This window comes from Canis lupus, chromosome 6 (assembly GCF_011100685.1).
Source record: "Canis lupus familiaris isolate Mischka breed German Shepherd chromosome 6, alternate assembly UU_Cfam_GSD_1.0, whole genome shotgun sequence".
Lineage (NCBI taxonomy): Eukaryota > Metazoa > Chordata > Mammalia > Carnivora > Canidae > Canis > Canis lupus.
The window spans coordinates 8,084,101-8,102,665 of record NC_049227.1 but is presented as its reverse complement, the minus strand read 5'-3'; the positions used below and the strand labels follow the sequence as shown (position 1 = coordinate 8,102,665).

Below are 18,565 nucleotides of genomic sequence, written 5' to 3'. Positions count from 1 at the left end.
TTATTCCAACCCTCCCTTTCCTCCCCAGGAGAGCAAGAAGCCTTGTATAACGCAAAACTTTGGTAGAAGACATCCAAATGTTATTTAAATAGAGCTTGACCTCTGGGCCAGTCAATGTATTGTTTCTTTCCTGGCCAAGTTAGCATGCAAATAGTGTAAATACAACCAGAAATGTAACAGGGGTATCTAATACTCATCAAATTTATTTCTAAAATATTGCAGTGGATTCAGAACCCTGAATTCCAACCAGATGTACTTCTGGAGTATTACACAGGTCATATATATTTCACTTTTTTTTTGGTTCAAACCCAGGGGATCGACACGATAATTAGATTGAGAACATCTGCACCAAATCCAAACCATTTCCCTGATCCTTCCTTGAGCCTTCCCCACGGGAGCGGTCTTTTTATTTATTTTTTATTTTTTAAGCCCTTGCACATTTTATTTGTCTAGCCCCCTTTAGGGCAATTCCGAGGTTTTGCCTGCCTGCCACCGCACATATAGGAGGCGAGCGCAGACGTACCCCCAAGAGTAGGATACGGGGGCGGGGGGATCGTTAAGGATGTGGCATCTTGTCGGGACAGGAGTCCCCAGAGGTGGCAGTGCAGTTTCCCGCCTGGGGCCTGGCTCCGGGACAGGGCGTGGCCAGGCGCGGGGCGCGCGGGTGGGCACGTGCGCGGGGACCCGAGGACGCGAGTGTCGGGGCGCCGCTGCCCTCTACCGGGCGGCGCGGTCGGAGCTGCAGTGCGGCCGCCTGGCGACTGCGCGCGCGGGCTCGGGCGCCCCACACCAAGGCGGTCCTCGGCGTTCCCGAGGTCGCCACTGCCCTGCCCGGCGTCACAGCATCGGGGGCCGAGGCTCGCGGCGCCCCCCCGCCCCCCGGCCCCCGGCCCGGCTCCTGCCCCGCGCGCTCCCACCACCTGCTTCCTGCCCCTTCTGCCGGTTGGGGCTGCGAGGCCGGGACGCGGAGGGAACCCCCCGGCCGACTTCAGGAGCCGCGCGCTGAGCACACCGAGACGCCTGGTGTGCAGCGCGAGACCTGGGGGGCACGTGTGTCCTCTACTCCCGTGGCCTTTCGTTTCCAGTCCTTTCCACTCCAGAACGCTCCATTCGCCCCCTTGATCAGCGCTAAGCCCTCGCGCTCTCGGTTCGAAAAGCAGTTATATCCCACTTACATGCTTTATTTTGTATTCCATACGAATTTTATTTACATATAATTTTCAAGGTTCAGGAATTTGGGGGTTTAACTGATGACGCGTCAACTGGAGTGCGGGAGAGAGGAAGAGGACAGTATTCCTACTGGAAAGTCCAACTCACACGTGTGTGTAATCAATGAAAGATGACGCTCATAAAACGTGTACTTGTGCCAGGTTTCTGCGAAAAAAGGAAATCCAAAGCGAATGGACTCTCGGGTTTGAATTTTAGCAGTTCTGTACACCAGGGACCACGCTTTCTGTAAGAAGCGTTACCCACTCTTCCCAAGTTTCTGCACCAAAAGGAGTGCAAACCCAAGTGTCTGAACTACAGGAAGTTTCCAGGGCTGTTCCGCTGCCGCGGTGCGGGGGGATACACAACCGTGCCCGCCGGGACTTTTCCTGCCTCGGCCTAGGCGGGCGCAGCTCGGGCGGAGGGGGCGGCGCGGACCCGGCGGCCGGGATCGCGGGGCGCCTCGGGGCGTCGCGGGGGCCGCGTGCCACCGCTCCGGGCGTTAACGGGTGCAGCGGCAGGAGGGTCAGGGCTGGTCTCGCCCCAACTCCACTGCCCCCAGCTGGAAACGCCGTCCCCGGCAGGCTCGGCCCGAGTCCCGCGGGGGCCCGGGGCGGTGGGCGTGCGGCGGCCGCTAGCCGGCTCGCCGGGCACACGCGCGGGGTCGGGGCTCGGGCAGGTGGTCGCGGCGGTCCGGCGCCGGCTGGAGGGCGAGCGAAAGCGGCGCGGCTCCGGCGCCCGCCCGGACACGGCCGAAAGCCCCCGGCCGGAGGTCCCGGAGGGGTGGCGGTCGCCCGCTGCGGGCCGCCCGCGACCCCCGGGTTCCCCGCCCCCGCCCCCGCCCCGCGAAGCACGCCCCAGGTGAGCCGGGCCCCGGGCCTCCCGCGGGGGCCCCGGCGCCCCTCCCGCCGCCCTCCAGCGCCCCCTCGGGGCCGGGCCGCCGCCCGCCGCCCGCCGGGGCCGGGGGGCCGGGGGGCCGGGGGCCCGGGAGGGCGGGGGTCGCGGGCCGGGCACCGGGCGCGGGGGGAGGGGCAGGGCGCCGGGGCCGCGCGCGCCAGGCCCCGCGGCTACCGCCGCGCCCTCGGGCTCAGACTCCGGCTCCGGCTCGGGCTCGCCATGGCTGCGGCGGCGCCGTGAGGAGGAGTCCGCGTCCTCCGTGGCGGCGGCGGCGGCCGGCTCCAGGCCGGGTTTTGGCGCCGCCCGCCTGCTGCCTCCTGGCGGCTCCTGAACTCCAGCCCCCTCTCTATCAGCCTCTCACTCCGTCTCAATATGTCTCAAGATGGCGGCCAATGTGGGATCGATGTTTCAATATTGGAAGCGCTTTGATTTACAGCAGCTGCAGGTCAGGCTTCTGCTCGCTCGGCCTCTCGCCCGGGGGTGGGGGCTGCGGGCGGTCGCGGCCTCCCCCGGGGCTCCGGGCTGCCCGGCCGCCGGGGGGCCGCGGCGGCGGGGAGGAGGGGGGTGCCGGGGAAAGCGGGGCCGAGTCGGGGACAAGTCCCTCTCGCTCCCCGGCCCCCATTGATAACTCGCTTGATCAGAAATTGATCCTCTTTGTTCAATTCATCGATCAGCCCAAGATGGCGCCGGGAGCCGCCGCCGCCACCGCTGCCCCCGGTGTCGGCCCCCACCCCGGGCGCCCCCCCGGCCCTGCGCCGCCGCCGCCGCCGCCGCCGCCGCCGCGGGACCGGGGAGGGGGCGGCCCCGGCGGCCCGCGGGGTGCGCGCGCGAGCGGGGAGCGGGCGGCGGCGGGCGGGCGGCGGCGGCGGGCGCTGCGCGGGGAGGGGGCTGCGGCCCGGGGACGGCGCCCGGCCGCGCGCCCCGCGCCCCCGGCCCACCGTATTCCCGGGGAAAGTTTGTGGGAGTTGCTGTGGGGGGTGAAGCGCCTGCCTCTCCAGGAGGAGCCGCCGCCGCCACTGCCGCCGGCGCGGCGGAGCTGGGGCTGGTGGCGCTGTGGTGCCGCCGGCTCGGGGGGAGGGTCAGAGCGGCCACCGGCGGCTGGCGGCGGCGGCGGCGGCGGCGCGGCCCGGCTCCGGCCAGGCGGGCGGGCGGGCGGGCGGCCGGGCAGGCGGGCGGGCGTCCGCGCGCCCCGGCCCCGGCCCCGGCCGGCCCGGGCCCCGGCCGCCGCGCGGGGCTGTCAGCCGGCCGGGGCCGCGCCGCCGCTCCCGCACCCGGCGCCCGGCTCCCGGCTCCCCGAGCGGACCCCGGGGTTTGTTTACGTCCGGGCGGGCGCCCCGGGGCCACCCGCGGCCGCCCCGCTCTTTTGTGTGCCCGCGCGAGAGGCGCGGACCGGCCTCTCCGCGGCGGGAGACCCCGGCAGGGGCGCTGAGGGGAAACTCGCGGGGGGCGGCAGGCACCCAGCGCGCGGAGCCCGGGGATCGGAGCGCCCGGCGGGAGCCGCTGCGGGCGGACGGCAGCAACTTTCCCCGCGCAGGCTCCGCGCTGGCCCCCGGCCCTCCCCGCGGGGGCCTCGGGCGCAATGGAGCGCGCGGCCGGTCCCCTCCGAAATGCCTCCTCGGGTCGGGTTCTCGAAAACAGGGCCCCGGGGGCCCCCCGGGACTGTGGCGTGCCGGGCCGTGCTCCGCGCCCCGACCCCGGAGCGTCACGGGGGGATCGCGCGGGGGCTCCCCGTCCGGCGCCCGCGCCGCCGCGGTGCCCGGGGGGCGCGTCCCTGCCGGCCGCCCCCCACCCGGAGGAGCGGCGCTGCCCCGGGCTTCGCCCCGAACCTGCCGGCTCCGCGCTCGCGGCGCCCGGACAGCCCCGGGACTCTGCCAGGTGGATGTTGTGCGTAGCGGGAGCCAAGTTGAAGGTGAGCGGCGTGTGGTCCGGGAGCCCCCCGCCCCCCCCCCCCCCCCCCCGCCCGGGAGCGCTGCGGGCGGCGGGAGGGCAGGTTGGTCTGCGGCTGGCCGGGGCCCAGGGCGGCCGGTGCTCCGGGGATCGCCCAGCGTCCCTTGGGGACGGCCGCGGCGTCCAACCCCGCCGGGTGCGGGAAGGCAAACTTGACCGAACTTTCCCAACCCGGAGACTGGTGACGGTGACCTGGGATACTTTAAGTCAGGAGGGAGGCAGATGAACTCCAGATGCAGCCTTGTAGGAAACGAAGCGGATTGCATTAAAACGTCTATCAGTGGAGTCCGACAACTTTAATTGTACACGCTTGTTTTCTGTTTCTGCCTACGTAAGAACGGTAAAGCAGACTCATAGTCGTTATGAAATTTCTTCAAATTTCTCGCTTAACTAGGAAGAAGACTATGTGAAATATGTATTTCCGATAAGATTAAAACTTAAAGGAGTTTGAGTATTTATTGACTAAAATAGATTACTCCAAAGTGTCTATTGTGTAAATTAGATTCCTGAATGTAATGAACACAGCCGAATGGCATTTTTGATAAATTGGTCTACCCTGTTTTAGTAAAAATAGCTCCCTTTTACCATAATTTAATTCCTGTGCTTACTGTAAAACCCGTTGTGGAGTTTTGAAGAGACAAACCTTAATTTTTTTTTTTTTTTTCTTCTTGGCTTCTTAAGTGGACATGTAGCTGAACATTGGCGAGGTTTATTTTTTAAGCATCTTGGCAAAACTCCATGGGAGATGGATTTGGTTTCCAGAGCGGTATTAGGTTTTTAGGAACTCTCTGACACCACGAACCTGTGGGTGATCAGCTACTTGAGGATATCATGAGGATGTTTAATACTGTGACTTACAGAACTGGGGTTGGAAGTTTTCTTGTCAGTCTTTGTCAACGAACGTTAAGGTGTTGATCTCAAAAAAGAAAATTAGGTGAGTGAGCATCACTATCGTCCTCTGTACAGAGCATCCGTCGGCTTTGGGTGGGAGGTAAAGATTGGGCCCCAGATGATTTCCTGCTCCTGCTCCATCACAGGTTTGAGAAACTTCATTTGACTATGGAATGCCAAAGTTCAAGTATAAGGCTAAACTCGTTCTTTTCTCCAGGCCCTGAAGAGGCCTTTTGAGTTGGTATCCAGTTTAACGTCATCTCTGTTCCCACAGACAGTAAGTAGTAAGTGAGCCAATGAGACTGCAGTTTGAGAGGAGAGAATTCATTAGTTTCAGACTCTTCTCATCTTTCCACAGCCCCTGACCCAGAGATCAGGTTGCCTGCAGAGCCAGCTCAGGCTATGGCCCTGCCACCTGAGGGCAGATCTCAGCTAGACTCAGACCCAGGTTGGACACTTAATGCTGGTTTGCTTGAGACAAGACAGTTGTGCCCCTCCCATGCCTCTACTACACCCTCAGTGAGCCGGGCCTGAGTTCTCATCCCTCTGCTTGGTCTTGAAGCTCCTTGGGACGTGGACTGAGTGCCCAGGAAGAGAGCTTCTAAAGATTGAGCTCTATTTCGTTTCCTTAGCAGTCCCAAAGGCTTGTGGTATGGAAGTGTCAGTGCTTTGGTGTTGCTAAGACTAGTTGGACAAGTTTTTGTCCTATCCCAGACTTGTAAAAACCAGAATTTTTTTTGTTGTCGTTGTTACAAGAAAAACACCGTTGTATAAATTTGTCTTTTAAATACATGTTTGAAAAGAGAACAGTTTCTAAAACAAGTTCATCTAACTCCGTGAGCGAAGCTTTTGGGGCATGGGGCCTGCCAGTGACTGGCTTCCCTTTGGGGCGTTATTCCTACGTGGTAACTAGTGCTCCCCTTTAAGGAGTCTCTGCAAAAGTAACCTTGAAACATTATCCTCTTTTTCAAAATCAGAAAATAATTCCGGTTTTGCCGAAAGTCCCATTTCTCTGATAGGTTTTATTTTGTGTTTTCCTGTTAAGGCAGTATTCCCCAGAAGTAGATCATTTTGATTACAATATGTATCCCGTCTTGTACCCTTTAGAAAATGCGGAGGAAACAAATCATCAAGGAGTTCTACACAGCTGCTGTCTTTGTTTCCTTGGTTCTCTTAATATCGGTGTCTTTGAGATTGGGTGTGGGAGGGGGTCACTTCACTGTCAGTGGATTAAAGGTTTTTTCTCCATGTGAAACTATGTGTAGTGTTTTGTTTTGTTTTGTTTGAAAGGTGCAAGGCAGTGGAGGGATGGGGTTATGCAAGAGTTTCTGATGCAGTTGGGTGGTGGAGTGTCGTTCTTCCCCCCCCCCCCCCCCCCGCCTTGGGGGGTGGGGAGGCTTTTCCTCAGTTTCACTTAGCTCTTGCCAGTAGTTAGCTACATGAGGAAGTTGGAAGGGCAAGGGGACAAATTGCCAGTCCTCTTAGGAATTACTCTCTCCTAGCCCACTGAGCTAATCTTAAAAATGCTGTCTGGGGAGCAGCCGATGGAGTCTGAGATCTTTAATGGCAATTGAAAAAGTCTCTGGCCCTGTTACATACAATTAAAACAAACCCAGCAGGGGGTTTACAGGAGCTGTGCAGAAGGGGTAGTCAGTGCTTTCTGATCAGTGGTGTCCCCCCCTCCCCTCGCCCCCCACCTGTAGCAGTCAACAATCCAGACTGCTCCAGGGGCTGTGCTCACAGCCCTTCTTGGGAGAGAAAACAAGGCTCCAAGTAGAAAAATCTATACTCGTTTCAGCTCACTTATAAAGCACAAGGAACATCCTCAGTGAAATGAAGGAAGGACAAATTTGTTAGAGGGAAGCTGGCATATTTTAAAAAAGAAATTCATCACGTGAGAAATCCTATGGAGCTAGGCCAAATTCCTACCTGTGCTTCGTTTTTACACAGTTCACACTTTTGGCATGTAAATTTCACAAACTTAAAAGACAGGTGTACCTGATGTCCTGTACCACAAACCCTACCTAAAAGTTACTTTAATACATAGGATCCTACATTATAGAAATTACTTTTAAAAACCTATTTATGGTCACTTAATGTATAAAAATGTATATATATATATAATTGCTTTTCCTATGAAAGTTCTGATTTTTACAAGTAATCGTCAAAGATAGAAATTGGTTATCTTCTATTGTTTTGTCTGAAGCTCTGCATTATGGCTGTGGAGAGATAGTTTTGGTTTCAACTGAAATTCCCCTGCCTCTGATTGTTTAAACCAGACCCTTAATCTTATTTTAACATACTTAAAACGTTCAAAAAACCCGGAAGAATTGTTTTGTATAAGTAGCAAGTGAATGTAGTTTAAACACTCAAGCAATTCTGGTATCTAATTGGAAACAGGTGGAATTCTTGGAATCCTGTGTTTGAATCTTATTATAGCAAAGCACAGAGACACTTTTTACTTATGGCCATTTGTTTTGTTGAAGCTGTTTGAAGAGGGGCCCCATGACCTCTCATTGTGCCCCACTACTGTTTACCTGGACGTTCCAGTCGTGCTGGGCATTTTAGGAACTAGATGCCTGTGTATGTCTGGACACCCAAGAGAACTATGTGTGTGCAGATTATGTGGTGAAAAAGGAACTTTAATGGCATAATTAGACAACTGATTTAATATCTGTGTTATGTAGCATTTATGGTGAAGAAGTTATGAATTCACTTGTGATTTCTGATTTAAAAAACATTTATTGGGGATCTCTGGGTGGCTCAGCGGTTTAGCGCCTGCCTTTGGCCCAGGGCGCAACCCTTGAGTCCCGGGATTGAGTCCCGCGTCAGGCTCCCTGCATGGAGCCTGCTTCTCCCTCTGCCTGTGTCTCTGCCTCTCTCTCTCTCTCTCTCTCTCTCTCTACGTCTATCATGAATAAATAAATATAATCTTTAAAAAAATTTATTGACATGAGCATTTGGATACATTTTATTATACCCTGATTTAGAATTCAGAGAGAAATTACTTTTCTTAAAAACTCTACATTTAGGGATATAAACTTATGTAGCACTCCCCCCCCCCCAAAAAAAAAAAAAGCCAAACGGAGTTGGAGATATTTCAGCAAAATGTCAGTGGTAAGGCTCTGAATTATCTCAGCCATTTTTCTTATTCTAGTTTTCAAAGCCAGCTAAATCGCTGGTTTTGCTGTATGTTTAAGAACCAGGTTTTGGTTGGTGTTTGGGTGTTGATTTTATTGAAGAGGACAGCTAAGATTTGTATTGAGCTGTTGCTCCTGTCACAGTTTTGGATTTGCTGAGCTGTAATCAGCCCTCATGTCAGCTATATTCTGAAAAAGTGGGTAGAGGAAGGTTGTGTCTGGCTAGGCCGGGGGTGGGGGGATGGGGAGTGTGTGTATTCCTACAGGAAGTTACCTGGGATTAAGGGGGGGACCCATGGCATCGCCTACATTGGCACCCATAGCAGGAGCAGCTTTGAAGCACCTTAGATTTTTTATAAAAGTACACAGTGCCACCCTATTCACATGATATGACACAGTTAAAAAACATAACGAGGGCAAACACGGGTTTCTGAAAGACATCTAATTTGTTGCAAAACCCATCAAGGACCTTTCCTTCGAAAAGTAAACAACTCTCTAATAAAAATAATTCTCATTCTTGCTGTAATTAAATTCTGAGAGTATGATGTTAGTGCACGAAATAAATCTTGTCATTTTCTTCATTTGAATCTGAAGGTTCTTTCTTGCTGCAGGAAGCCCAGGGCAGTTGGCAGAATTTTTGTGTTTATTAGAGCCCTGGGCCATGGGCAGCCTGGGAAGTTACTCAGATTTGGCTGGTAGGATTCCCACCTAGAGGGAGCCCCCGCCCACGGGCCCCATCCTCAGGAACCCCATCAGACAGGTGGCTGGAGAAGGAGTGAGGTTGGGAGTGTTCATTGCTCCCAGGAGTTTATCCAGCACCACAAAGCATCTGGGAAAAATAGCCAGGTAGGAGATTCACAGGGAACTTTATAAAAAGCCTAAGAGGCCACAGCAGGGCCCACTCAGCTGACAATTGAAACCCTCAATGCTTTTGACTGTGATTTATGAAGTTAATGTTGAAGAAATTACCAGAACTTACTCTGAAGCTTGTTCTGTCTTAGCATTATCCTGAGCGTACCAGCATGGGGCTTGTTTTCTTAAAGACATCTTTGTATTTGGCGGTGTTTAGTCAATATGTTAAAGGAGTTAACGTTTTTTAAAAAAGTTATGTATGGTTACGAGGTATTCCGAGTTTGGTTAAGGGAAGAACAAATTGACAAATTTGCTCTTTCTTAAGTGAACATTGCGAAATTGCAAGAAATGGAATGCCATTCTGACTGTCATTAAGATTTTATTTGGGTGTTGACAGCTTTTTGCTAAATGTAAGACGTTCGGATCCTGTCCACTCAACTGGAAAAAAAAAAAAAAACACAAACAACTAGCTTAAAAGCTTCTTCCTAGTTTCCTCTTAAAAGTCTCTCTTACGTTAGTTCTTCCCCCAATACAATTTGAATGTTTCATTGTTTCATTTTCTCATATTGTCTTATGTTTTTTTCAGACCAAAAAGGGTAGGAGGTCCTTTTAGGCATCTTGATTCTGTTTATATTTTAGACTTGTGAAGGTCTTTGGTTGATTGCTAGTTTCCCTCCCTGTTTTTAGGGTAGAAATCGCTGTTGAGGTCAGAGTAACTTGATGAATGCTAAGAAATGACCTCATAGGGGTTTGCAAGGCTCAAGGCTCCTGGGCCCATGGGTAAGGAAGGGCCTCGAAGGCGCCGCCCTCAGTCTGGGCGCCGTCAGCCCCGAGCACCTGCTGTCACCGCTGCCTGCCATTCCTTGCCCCTCTTCTGAGCCCCTGCCCTGCCAAGCCTACCCCCTCCTGTGTTGTGACAACTGTTGTTTTCTTAATTTTTTTTTTCTTTGTAAGTATTTGTGGCACTCCATTATTTTGAGATTCTTGGAAGAAAGAGACTATGTAAATGAAAATTAAAAATAAAATTCTTGCTGGAGGGAATTGTGCATTTAATTCTTCTGATTAGTTTTGGAAAAGACTTTTTTTTCCTTCCCCTGAAAATAGGAACATTCTGTTGCTCCTATCACCATTTTTGCCTCATTCTGAAAGGTGTGGCAGATAATGGTGAAACATGTCCTTTATTTGCTGTGTCTCACCATGGTAGTTGACCTAGAACTTGAACCCACGCGATTCTGCGTACAGTGAATTATTTCTGATTCACATTGTTCTGCTCTGCCCTCGCTAAGCGTGTAGATAGCAACTGCCCATAGAACACAGACCTTTTAAAGGGGAAAGGTTTTGAGTCACTGAACACAGAAATTACAACTAAAATTTTGAGTAGCCTTACTTCAATTTCCAACTTCCCTTCTTGTTCATATGGCAGAGATGTTATAAGTCGTATGATTTTGAAACAGAAAACTATGATTTCAGGAGCATTCATGGAAATAATTCACTGGAATCCCTTCATTTCAGCTGTGCCATGGTTCCTTGCTTACATAACATCATGTGCTGTCACAGCATTCAGCTGGGGGGGGGGTACCAAGGTCAGATTTGGGGTCATGCTTCGGTTCTGTAGGCATGTGGGGGACCCAGGAGCCAGATGGGAAACCCAGGCTGCTGCAAGGCCCCCATCCAGGTGACTTGGTCCGGCACAGACCTCACAGTTGCAGGGGAGCTGGGGGGGGGGGAGGGGGCAAGTGAGCACCAAGGGCCTGGAGAGCAGTGCTAAGCGGTCAGGAAGTTGGTACCTGGAGCTGGTCACCCAGACGGGGTCGCTCTGTCCCCCCCCCCCTTCAGATTTGTCAGCATTGGCATGGGATTGGGAGAGGAAGGGTATTGCCAGTTGTGGCTTAAGTGTCACTGTCAGGGGAGTGAGAAGTGGTTTGCGATTGTTTTACTTTGCTCTGTGTTGGTCTGTAATTATAGTCATTTTACGTCGCACGGATGCTTTAATAAATCTGTGTGTGCGCGTGCGTGCTCGTATGTAGGTAGTTTTGGGGGCTGCTTGTTGTATGAGAGAGCCAGATCAAAAAAAAAAAAAAAAAAGAGCCAGATCTTTCTAGCACAGGAGAACTGAGCATGTAGCCTTGACTTGTTTCAAAAGTGTCTGTTTGAAACAGGTCGTAATCCATTATAGATGTGGCTGCCAGATTATATCTTCCCAAACCATTGATCCAACCATGCTGTTCTCTCTCCTTAAACTCCTGCAGTGGCTCACTTGGGTGCAGAATGGAGACTGCTTTCCTTATGCCAGCAGATAGAGTTCCTCATGTTTGGCCGTACCTTACCTAAACCTTTTGCCCCACTTAGAAGGATCCCAGATTCATGCTCAATTTGGGGGAATGCTCTCATCCTTCCTCTGCACGTCTGAGTATCAAATCTTATTTCATGTACTTCCTTCCTTCATTCTGGCCCAGTGCTGCAGGAGTGTCTGGGTACCAGGTGCTGGTGATGCAGGCTGGAAGAGCAGCATTTGCCACCCTGGGGGCGTGGGCAGCTGGACTTTAGCCATGATGGAGCCATACGCCAGGAGTTGTTGGAGGGCTGCAGAGGAAGGGAGTCCAAAATTGGGGAAAGCGCCTCCCCCTTCCCTCACCCCGGAGCAGAGAGAAGGCCTTGGCTGAATTCTGTGCACCTGAGAATTTGTGGGAGAGAGGGCATTCCAGCAGTATGGTTGGGGGTGGCTGGTGATCTCTGAGGTCTGGTACCTTTTCTGGACCCCACATAGCATCCACCATAACTTCTGGCTGTCCTTGAGCACTCACGCTCTTGTTCTCCACCTTACATTGTCTTGTACCTGCTGTTTGATACAGCTCTGTGACAGAGCACCCAGCGAGTCCCGCTGCAAGAGAATTGCTGGCCTCTTTTAAGGGGGCAGTCCCAGGTATTCGGGTTTTTATTTATTTTATTTTATTTTATATTTTATTTTATTTTATATTTTATTTTATTTTATTTTAATTTTTATTTATTTATGATAGTCATACACACACACACACACACACACACACACACACACACACAGGCAGAGACATAGGCAGAGGGAGAAGCAGGCTCCATGTACCGGGAGCCCGACGTGGGATTCGATCCGGGGTCTCCAGGATCGCGCCCTGGGCCAAAGGCAGGCGCCAAACTGCTGCGCCACCCAGGGATCCCCAGATATTCTGATTTAAGGCTCATTCAGCTAGTTCACTTAAGAGTGCAGACGGAATTCTTTTTAGGATTGTGCAAGGCAGGTAAGTTATATAAAAATGGGTGTGTTTTGAGTTAATAATAGATATATATACCAATAGAACATGCATTTCTTATTTATTTCCACTTACTGAATTCCATCTTTGTAAAGCTGCATGTACAGTGGTTAAAACATATGTAATCGTATTTGTGGTACATGAAATATTTAAAAAATCCACATTTTTAAAAATAGAATTAGCCAGAACAATTCTTTGATAGAGATTTATTCTTTGACTCTGCCCAGAGCCTGAATGGGAGGAAACTTCCCCCTAAGAACGGGGAAAGTGCGTTTTGTAATGATTAGAGCCCAAGCAATGCAAGAGAAAGCAAGCAGCAAGAGGCATGAAGGTCTGGGTGGCAGCACTGGAGAAACATCTTCCGTGTGCTCAGCCCGAAGAGGCTGCCCTGTGGGCCTGGCGTAAGGAGAGGCAAAGGCCCTGGGCCAGGCCCCCTTCAGAGCAGTGGCCTTCATAGCCTGCATGCTTTCTCTGCTTCTTCATTTACAAAGAAAGTACCTAGGATATTTTTGTGGAGGTGACGTCACTGTCTGGCCGCATAAGCATATGCATGGATTTGGGGAAGTGAGGGTTGCCAGGGGCAGCTAAGAGGAGCCACAGACCCCAGGGGCCAGCCTGGGTGGCTGATGGGAGGGGCGGGACCTGAGTTCACAGGGACTGGAAGAGGGAGAGGTGCCACCCCAGGCCCGGGAAGAGGGTGTGCTCCTGGCAGGATCCATGGGATTGGGGAGTCTGGTGGGAATTCAGGTGCTGAGCCCAGGAGAGAAGGAGCGGAGGAGATCAGTAGAGAGGTTGGTGTAAAAGTAGATGAGAACTTGACTCCTGGGGGTTGAAGCTAGTGGAGGATTTGTGTGGCAGTTGGTACTTGAGAGGCTGGCATCGTTTGAGGTGGGGAGGGCCAGAGAAGTAATCTTTATTGGGGGACCCCCGCTGAGTGTTAACTGCCCCAGTCCTGGAACTAGGACTGCTGGGATGTTTCAATGGAAGGGGAAGAGAAGTACTGTATTGCTTTGCTCATAGTAGACTGCACATCTTATGCCTGGTTTCATGGCCACTGGTGACAAGGTGGAGGCTTAAACTCTTCTTCTTCTTCTTCTTCTTCTTCTTCTTCTTCTTCTTTTTTTTTTTTTTAAAGTATACATTAACAGCTGTCATCTCCCAAGTACTGACCATGAGCAGGAGCGTTTTGGGGCCTTGAGTTCTTTCCTGTCATCCACATAACAGCCCTGGGGAGGAGAGAGGATCCGGCTGGTAGGTGGGAAGCCAGAGAGCCTCCTTGGTCCATGGCTTTCCTGCTGATCCCTGCTGCTCACGAGACTGGCTCCAGAGAAGTGGTGGGGTCCTTGTGCTGAGGCTGTGGGCAGATTCAGGAGCGGGGCCCCTGTCCATGGGACTACTCGAGACGAGCCTGGGCATGGGGAAGTCATCTAATGAGCAGCTGGAGATGGAAATGAAGCCTGTGAGGTGGGCATGCAGGTACTTGGGTTGACCTCGGTGGGTGGACACCTTCTGGTTGAGACCTTGCTGGATTTGAAAAGTTTCCTAGTGCCTCCCCGAGCCTTGAGACTTCAGAGTCCATTCATAGCAATAGAGCTCCCCAGAGAAGGTAATCAGATCATCCTTTGCTGGGCAAGGAGCGTTCCCATCAGCAAACATTATGTGATAGGGTGTAGCGACAGCCTTGAGCTGAAAGCAGCCCTCTTTTCTGTGCCCCCTGCTGTCCTCCTTGTCCCATCTGTGCAGACAACAAATGTGTCAGAAGAGCTTTGGGGAAATGGTAGGCAGGAGAGAGGGTGCTCATGGGAAGGAGGGAGAGAAGGAGCTGGCACAGGAGAGGCAGTATACCCCCATACCCCCTGTCCAGCTGCAGCGAGTTGGAGAGTGCGACTCTAAGCAGGGCTTTTCTCTGAGACACGGGGCCTGAAGCTGGTGCCGGGGAGCAATTTGCTGTTAGAGTCTAATATTTGTATTTCACTCCTGTGGTGGCCGGGACAAAACCCCCTCTTGCATAGCCCCCAGGAGTCCAGTTGTTTTAGGCACTGCAGTGATATTGGATTCAAATCCAAGCATCATCACCTGACAGCATGGGGTTCTGTCTGTAGTTACACATTGGAGGCAATGTTGGGGCGCCATCAGCGAGAGCCTGGCTTTGTAGGGGGGTCTGTAGGTGGGCATCTGTCCCGAAAGAAGAACCCTGGCTAGATCTACTCCTTCAGGGAATTATCATGGAAAAAGAGCTCTTAGTCTACTCTGGATTCAGATGACGTTTTTTGAATGTCTGATTTTTTTTTTTTTTTGATGATGCAGTTTCTTTTGTAACAAAGTTATAAATTTAAAAAATAGAAAAAGGTGCAGTGGTCTTGGAAATAATGCAGCATGTGTGAGTGAAGTTGTCGGCAGTGACTCATTTTTCTCTTAGACTGTTGGGGCCATTCATTTATCAAGATTGTCTCTGTGGTTCCAGATGACCCCTGGGGTGCCAGGAGGAATAAGCCCTAGGCTCAGCTGGTCAGAGAACTGTAGGACACACAGGGTCCCCAGGGGTCAGGTTATAAGGGCGGGGGCCTGGAAAGACAGTCCTTGGCCATCTTGCTCCATTGGCTTATTTCATCTCCTATGGGCCATGCACTGTTCTAGCACAGTGTTCTAATGACCAGAACAGCAGGGAAACCCCTGCAATCAAGGAATTTACATTCTAGCAGGGGACTGAAAATAAACATAAGGGATACGTAAATTACATACTGTCAGTGACCCCAGCCTTGAGCAGACAGAGCAGGACTTTAGTGCAAAGCCCCACTGAGCCATATGAGGGGCTGACCAGAGTGAGGAGGGAGAAGCCGCTGAGACCATCCTTGGGGAGGGGTGTGTGGAAGGCATAGTCCTGGAGAGAGATGGGGCGGGACAGGAGAGAACAGCCTGCGTGCAGGAGGGAGGAGCCCGGGCCCTGGTGTTTTAGGGCCGGGTCACAGGGTTGTAGTGGCTGTGGCTCAGAAGGGGCCACTTGTGCTCGAGGCTTCAGCAGAAGAACCCGAGTTGGGGAAGGGACAGGGAGCAGGGTAGGGAGGGAGTGGCCTTCTGGGTCTGTTTGACCCTGAGCGTCCAGCAGGCTGGTGTCACCTGGCGCTGGTCCTTGCACACTGCTGCCTGGCTAGGCCCTGGGAGTTTATTAAAAGCAGGTGGGTGGGGTGACTGCCCTGTACTTGAGCATTGGGCGTGACTCGATGTGCAGGGAGTCAGCTTGGAGTTTCTTTTCTTTATTCATCCCTATTTGCTTTTTTGTCGGTAATCCTTTGTAATTCCCCAGTTTCGTGATGTAATTTTAATGGAATTAAACTTGAACACTTTGAAATTATGTAATTAATTACGTTCAGCTTCAATTACAATGACTAATTATAGCGTGATACCTGGTGGCAAGTCAGACAGGTAGGTACTGGTGGGGGTTTGTTCCTGCTAGCTCACAGGACAGCCACTTCTGTGCAGCATCCAAGCCATCTGCACCCCGGGGACAGGCCAGCTGCCTTGCTGGTTGCCCCGGGTGCCTTCCAGTGCCACCTCTCCCGGAGCAGGTCCCTGGGACAAGGCGAGGTGCGAGACGCGTGGGCATTGCAGGGAGGGCGGGTGATGGCGTGTGGGAGGGTTGTTTTGGGATGCAAAGGCTTGAACTTCTTTGCAGGTTGAAAAGGAGGACTCACTCGTAAGTTTGGGGTGCCAGAAGGAAGCTGACAGCCCTGTTGTGAGATTCTTCCATTTTTCTGTGGGATGCGGGAGGGAGGCTACTCCCACAGGGAATCAGAAGTGTCAAGGAGAGGCTAAGACAGCTTACAGAGAAAAGAAAAGGTGTGAGAACCACCTTGGGGTGAACAGGAAAGTTGGGAGCAGGTTTAAAAAGGTTCCTATGTGGTGTTATTTCCAGGTGGCCAATGTGCAGGGCTTCTGGGACCAGTAAACTGAGCCTCAGACACCAGGACAGCAGCTCTGTGTTCGTGGACTTCCCAGAAAGTCTACCTCCACTTAGCACAAGGTAGCGGTTTTATTTTGTGTTAGGAGGAGGAGGAGGGTTGAGCTAAGAAATATTCACCTGAGTTGACCACTGCCCCTACAGCACCCACATCTCCTCCGGTTGGGGGGATGCAGTGTTCCCACAGGGATGGAGTGGTCAGGCCCTTCCACCTTGTCCCAGCACAGCTGCCTGCTTGCCCTTCCTTACTCCAGACACACCTGCCATCTAGCTGTTCTTCTGAGGAGGCTTCTCGGAATGGACTTGAAACAGAGGCGCCTGCGTGTGGCATCAGTGGCCAGCGTGCTGTTTCTGTGAGATGCCTGTTGTTTGAGAGGCTTAGGGCATTTTTCCAAAAGCTGATCTTTACGTCTCTGAGTTTTCTAGCATATTCCTCCTCTAGCATATTCCAAGGGTGCGTGGAGTGGACTGCACTAGCCAAGGAGCCCCTGCTCTCAGAAGCTTCTGCAGAGACTGTTATTTGGGTTAGGGCCTTTAGGATGTCTAAAAATCTTACAGATTTCTATTTTATAAGGGACAGTGTGACCTGAAAACATTTGAGTGTACAACTGGTTTTACATTTTGGTGGGGGTGGGGCACGATGGTGCAGAGTGCTCTTGGAAAATTTCTTTTTCTATTGAACATTCTTCAAAGAATATCTCCCTGGACACAATGCCCAATACCTCTGTTCTGTTACTTTTTACTTTTTTGTTTTTTTTATGGAGCCTCTGTGCCCAACATGGGGCTTGAATTCATGACCCCAAGTTTAAGAGTTGCACGCTCCACCAGCTGAGCCCAGCCAGGCGCCCCATTTCTCTTGATTTTTTTTTTTAATTTTTAAAAAATTTATTTATGATAGTCACAGAGAGAGAGAGAGAGAGAGAGAGAGGCAGAGACACAGGCAGAGGGAGAAGCAGGCTCCATGCACCGGGAGCCCGATGTGGGATTCGATCCCGGGTTTCCAGGATCGTGCCCTGGGCCAAAGGCAGGTGCCAAACCACTGTGCCACCCAGGGATCCCTCTCTTGATTTTTTAAAGATGAAATTCATATAAAATTGGCTGCTTTAACCTTTTTAAACTGTGCAATTCATTTTTTTTGTGTGTGTATTCATAATGTGCAACTGTCACCACAGTTGAATCGGAGAACGTTTTCACCACTCCAACAAGAAATCCGTACCTGGTAGCTGTAACCCCCCTGCATCTGCTCTGCACATCCCCTCCCGCTCCACTCCCCGCGCCTTCCCTCTCGCTGCCCCACACCTCCCCTCCCGCTTCTCACCTCAGGCTCTGTGGAATCGTTACTGTATTCTCTGTCTCAGTGGATTTGCCTGTTTTGGATATTTCACATATAAATGGAATCATATGATATGTGATCTTTTGTGTCTGGCTTCTTTCACTCAGTGTAATATCTTCCAGGTCCATCCGCTTTGTGGCACGTTCCTTTTTATGGCTGAATAATATCCCATGGTATGGGTATATAACATTTGATCCTCCTTTCATAAACAGGCATTTGGATTGTTTGTGCTTTGGGGCTTTTGTGAATACTGCTGCTTTTGTGAATACCACTCTGTGTGCAAAGTGTGTTTTTGCTTTTCATAGGTATGTACCTTGGAGTGGAAATGCTGGGTTGAACACGAGGACACTGTGTTCACATTTTTCAGTCTGCCCACCCTTAAAGATTTTATTCATGAGACACCCAGAGAGAGGCAGAGATACAGAGAGGCAGATAGAGAGGCAGCGGGGAAAAACGGGCTCCATGCGGGGAGCCCGATGTGGGACTTGATTCCAGGACCCTGGGATCATGACCTGAGCCAAAGGTGGACACTCAGCCACTGAGCCACCCAGGTGCCCTGAGTCTGTCCCTTTTTGACCTCCTGTCTGCAGCTCCGTTTTTATTGCCCAGGCTGCTCCCATCGTATTCTGCTCTGGTCTTCCTTTGGCCTCCTCTCCAGGGCCTTGTGTGGTGGGGTCGTTGCGCTTTGGAACCAGTGTGTGATAGAGGGGCTTGTGAAAAGACTGTGTGTTTGGCTAAGAGCAGACACTGCTGGCTTGCTCCCTCACTCCTTCCTGCTCTGGGATGAAATGAGAAGTTTGTCTAAACTTAAAAAAAAAAAAAAAAAAAGTTTGTCTAAACTGCCCCAGCATTGCCTTCCCCTGGCCAGGCGTGGTGGGGATTTCACTTTGTTTTGGCCACAGAGACAAGGGGATGTCTTATGACATCCTTGCTTATGAGAAAGTGCTGCTTCTCTCATGAAAGAAGATGAGCCAGACCAAAGCCCATAACGGGCCTGCGGGCAAGGAGGCTCTGGGGCCCGCTGCCACCAATCTGAGCACCATAGGGGGTGCCCAGG

At 52.2% G+C, this 18,565-nt stretch overlaps 1 protein-coding gene and 1 long non-coding RNA gene across 9 annotated transcripts in view; both read left to right on the top strand.

The window, feature by feature from the left end:
• The first annotated feature begins 2,312 nt into the window (after window positions 1-2,312).
• The window catches only part of CUX1 (cut like homeobox 1), a 364,561-nt gene continuing 348,308 nt past the window's right edge, over window positions 2,313-18,565 (top strand). Inside the window, exon 1 of one of the 6 annotated variants that reach the window (XM_038539187.1) lies at window positions 2,313-2,548. In XM_038539187.1, the coding sequence (XP_038395115.1) occupies window positions 2,486-2,548 (63 nt within the window). In that variant the 5' untranslated portion in view covers window positions 2,313-2,485. Of the gene's footprint in view, window positions 2,549-3,879; window positions 4,013-18,565 lie in introns of those variants that run through there. The other 5 variants (XM_038539186.1, XM_038539191.1, XM_038539190.1 and 2 more) reach the window with 5 other exon arrangements.
• LOC111096201 lies at window positions 4,142-6,247 on the top strand. 3 transcript variants are annotated; one of them, XR_005360549.1, is made up of 5 exons: window positions 4,143-4,390; window positions 4,732-4,984; window positions 5,088-5,218; window positions 5,300-5,389; window positions 6,049-6,239. It is a non-coding gene; the product is annotated as an uncharacterized LOC111096201 (long non-coding RNA). The 3 variants fall into 3 exon arrangements; XR_005360550.1 differs by having other exon boundaries at window positions 4,142-4,390; window positions 5,279-6,247; XR_005360548.1 differs by having other exon boundaries at window positions 4,144-4,390; window positions 5,300-6,244.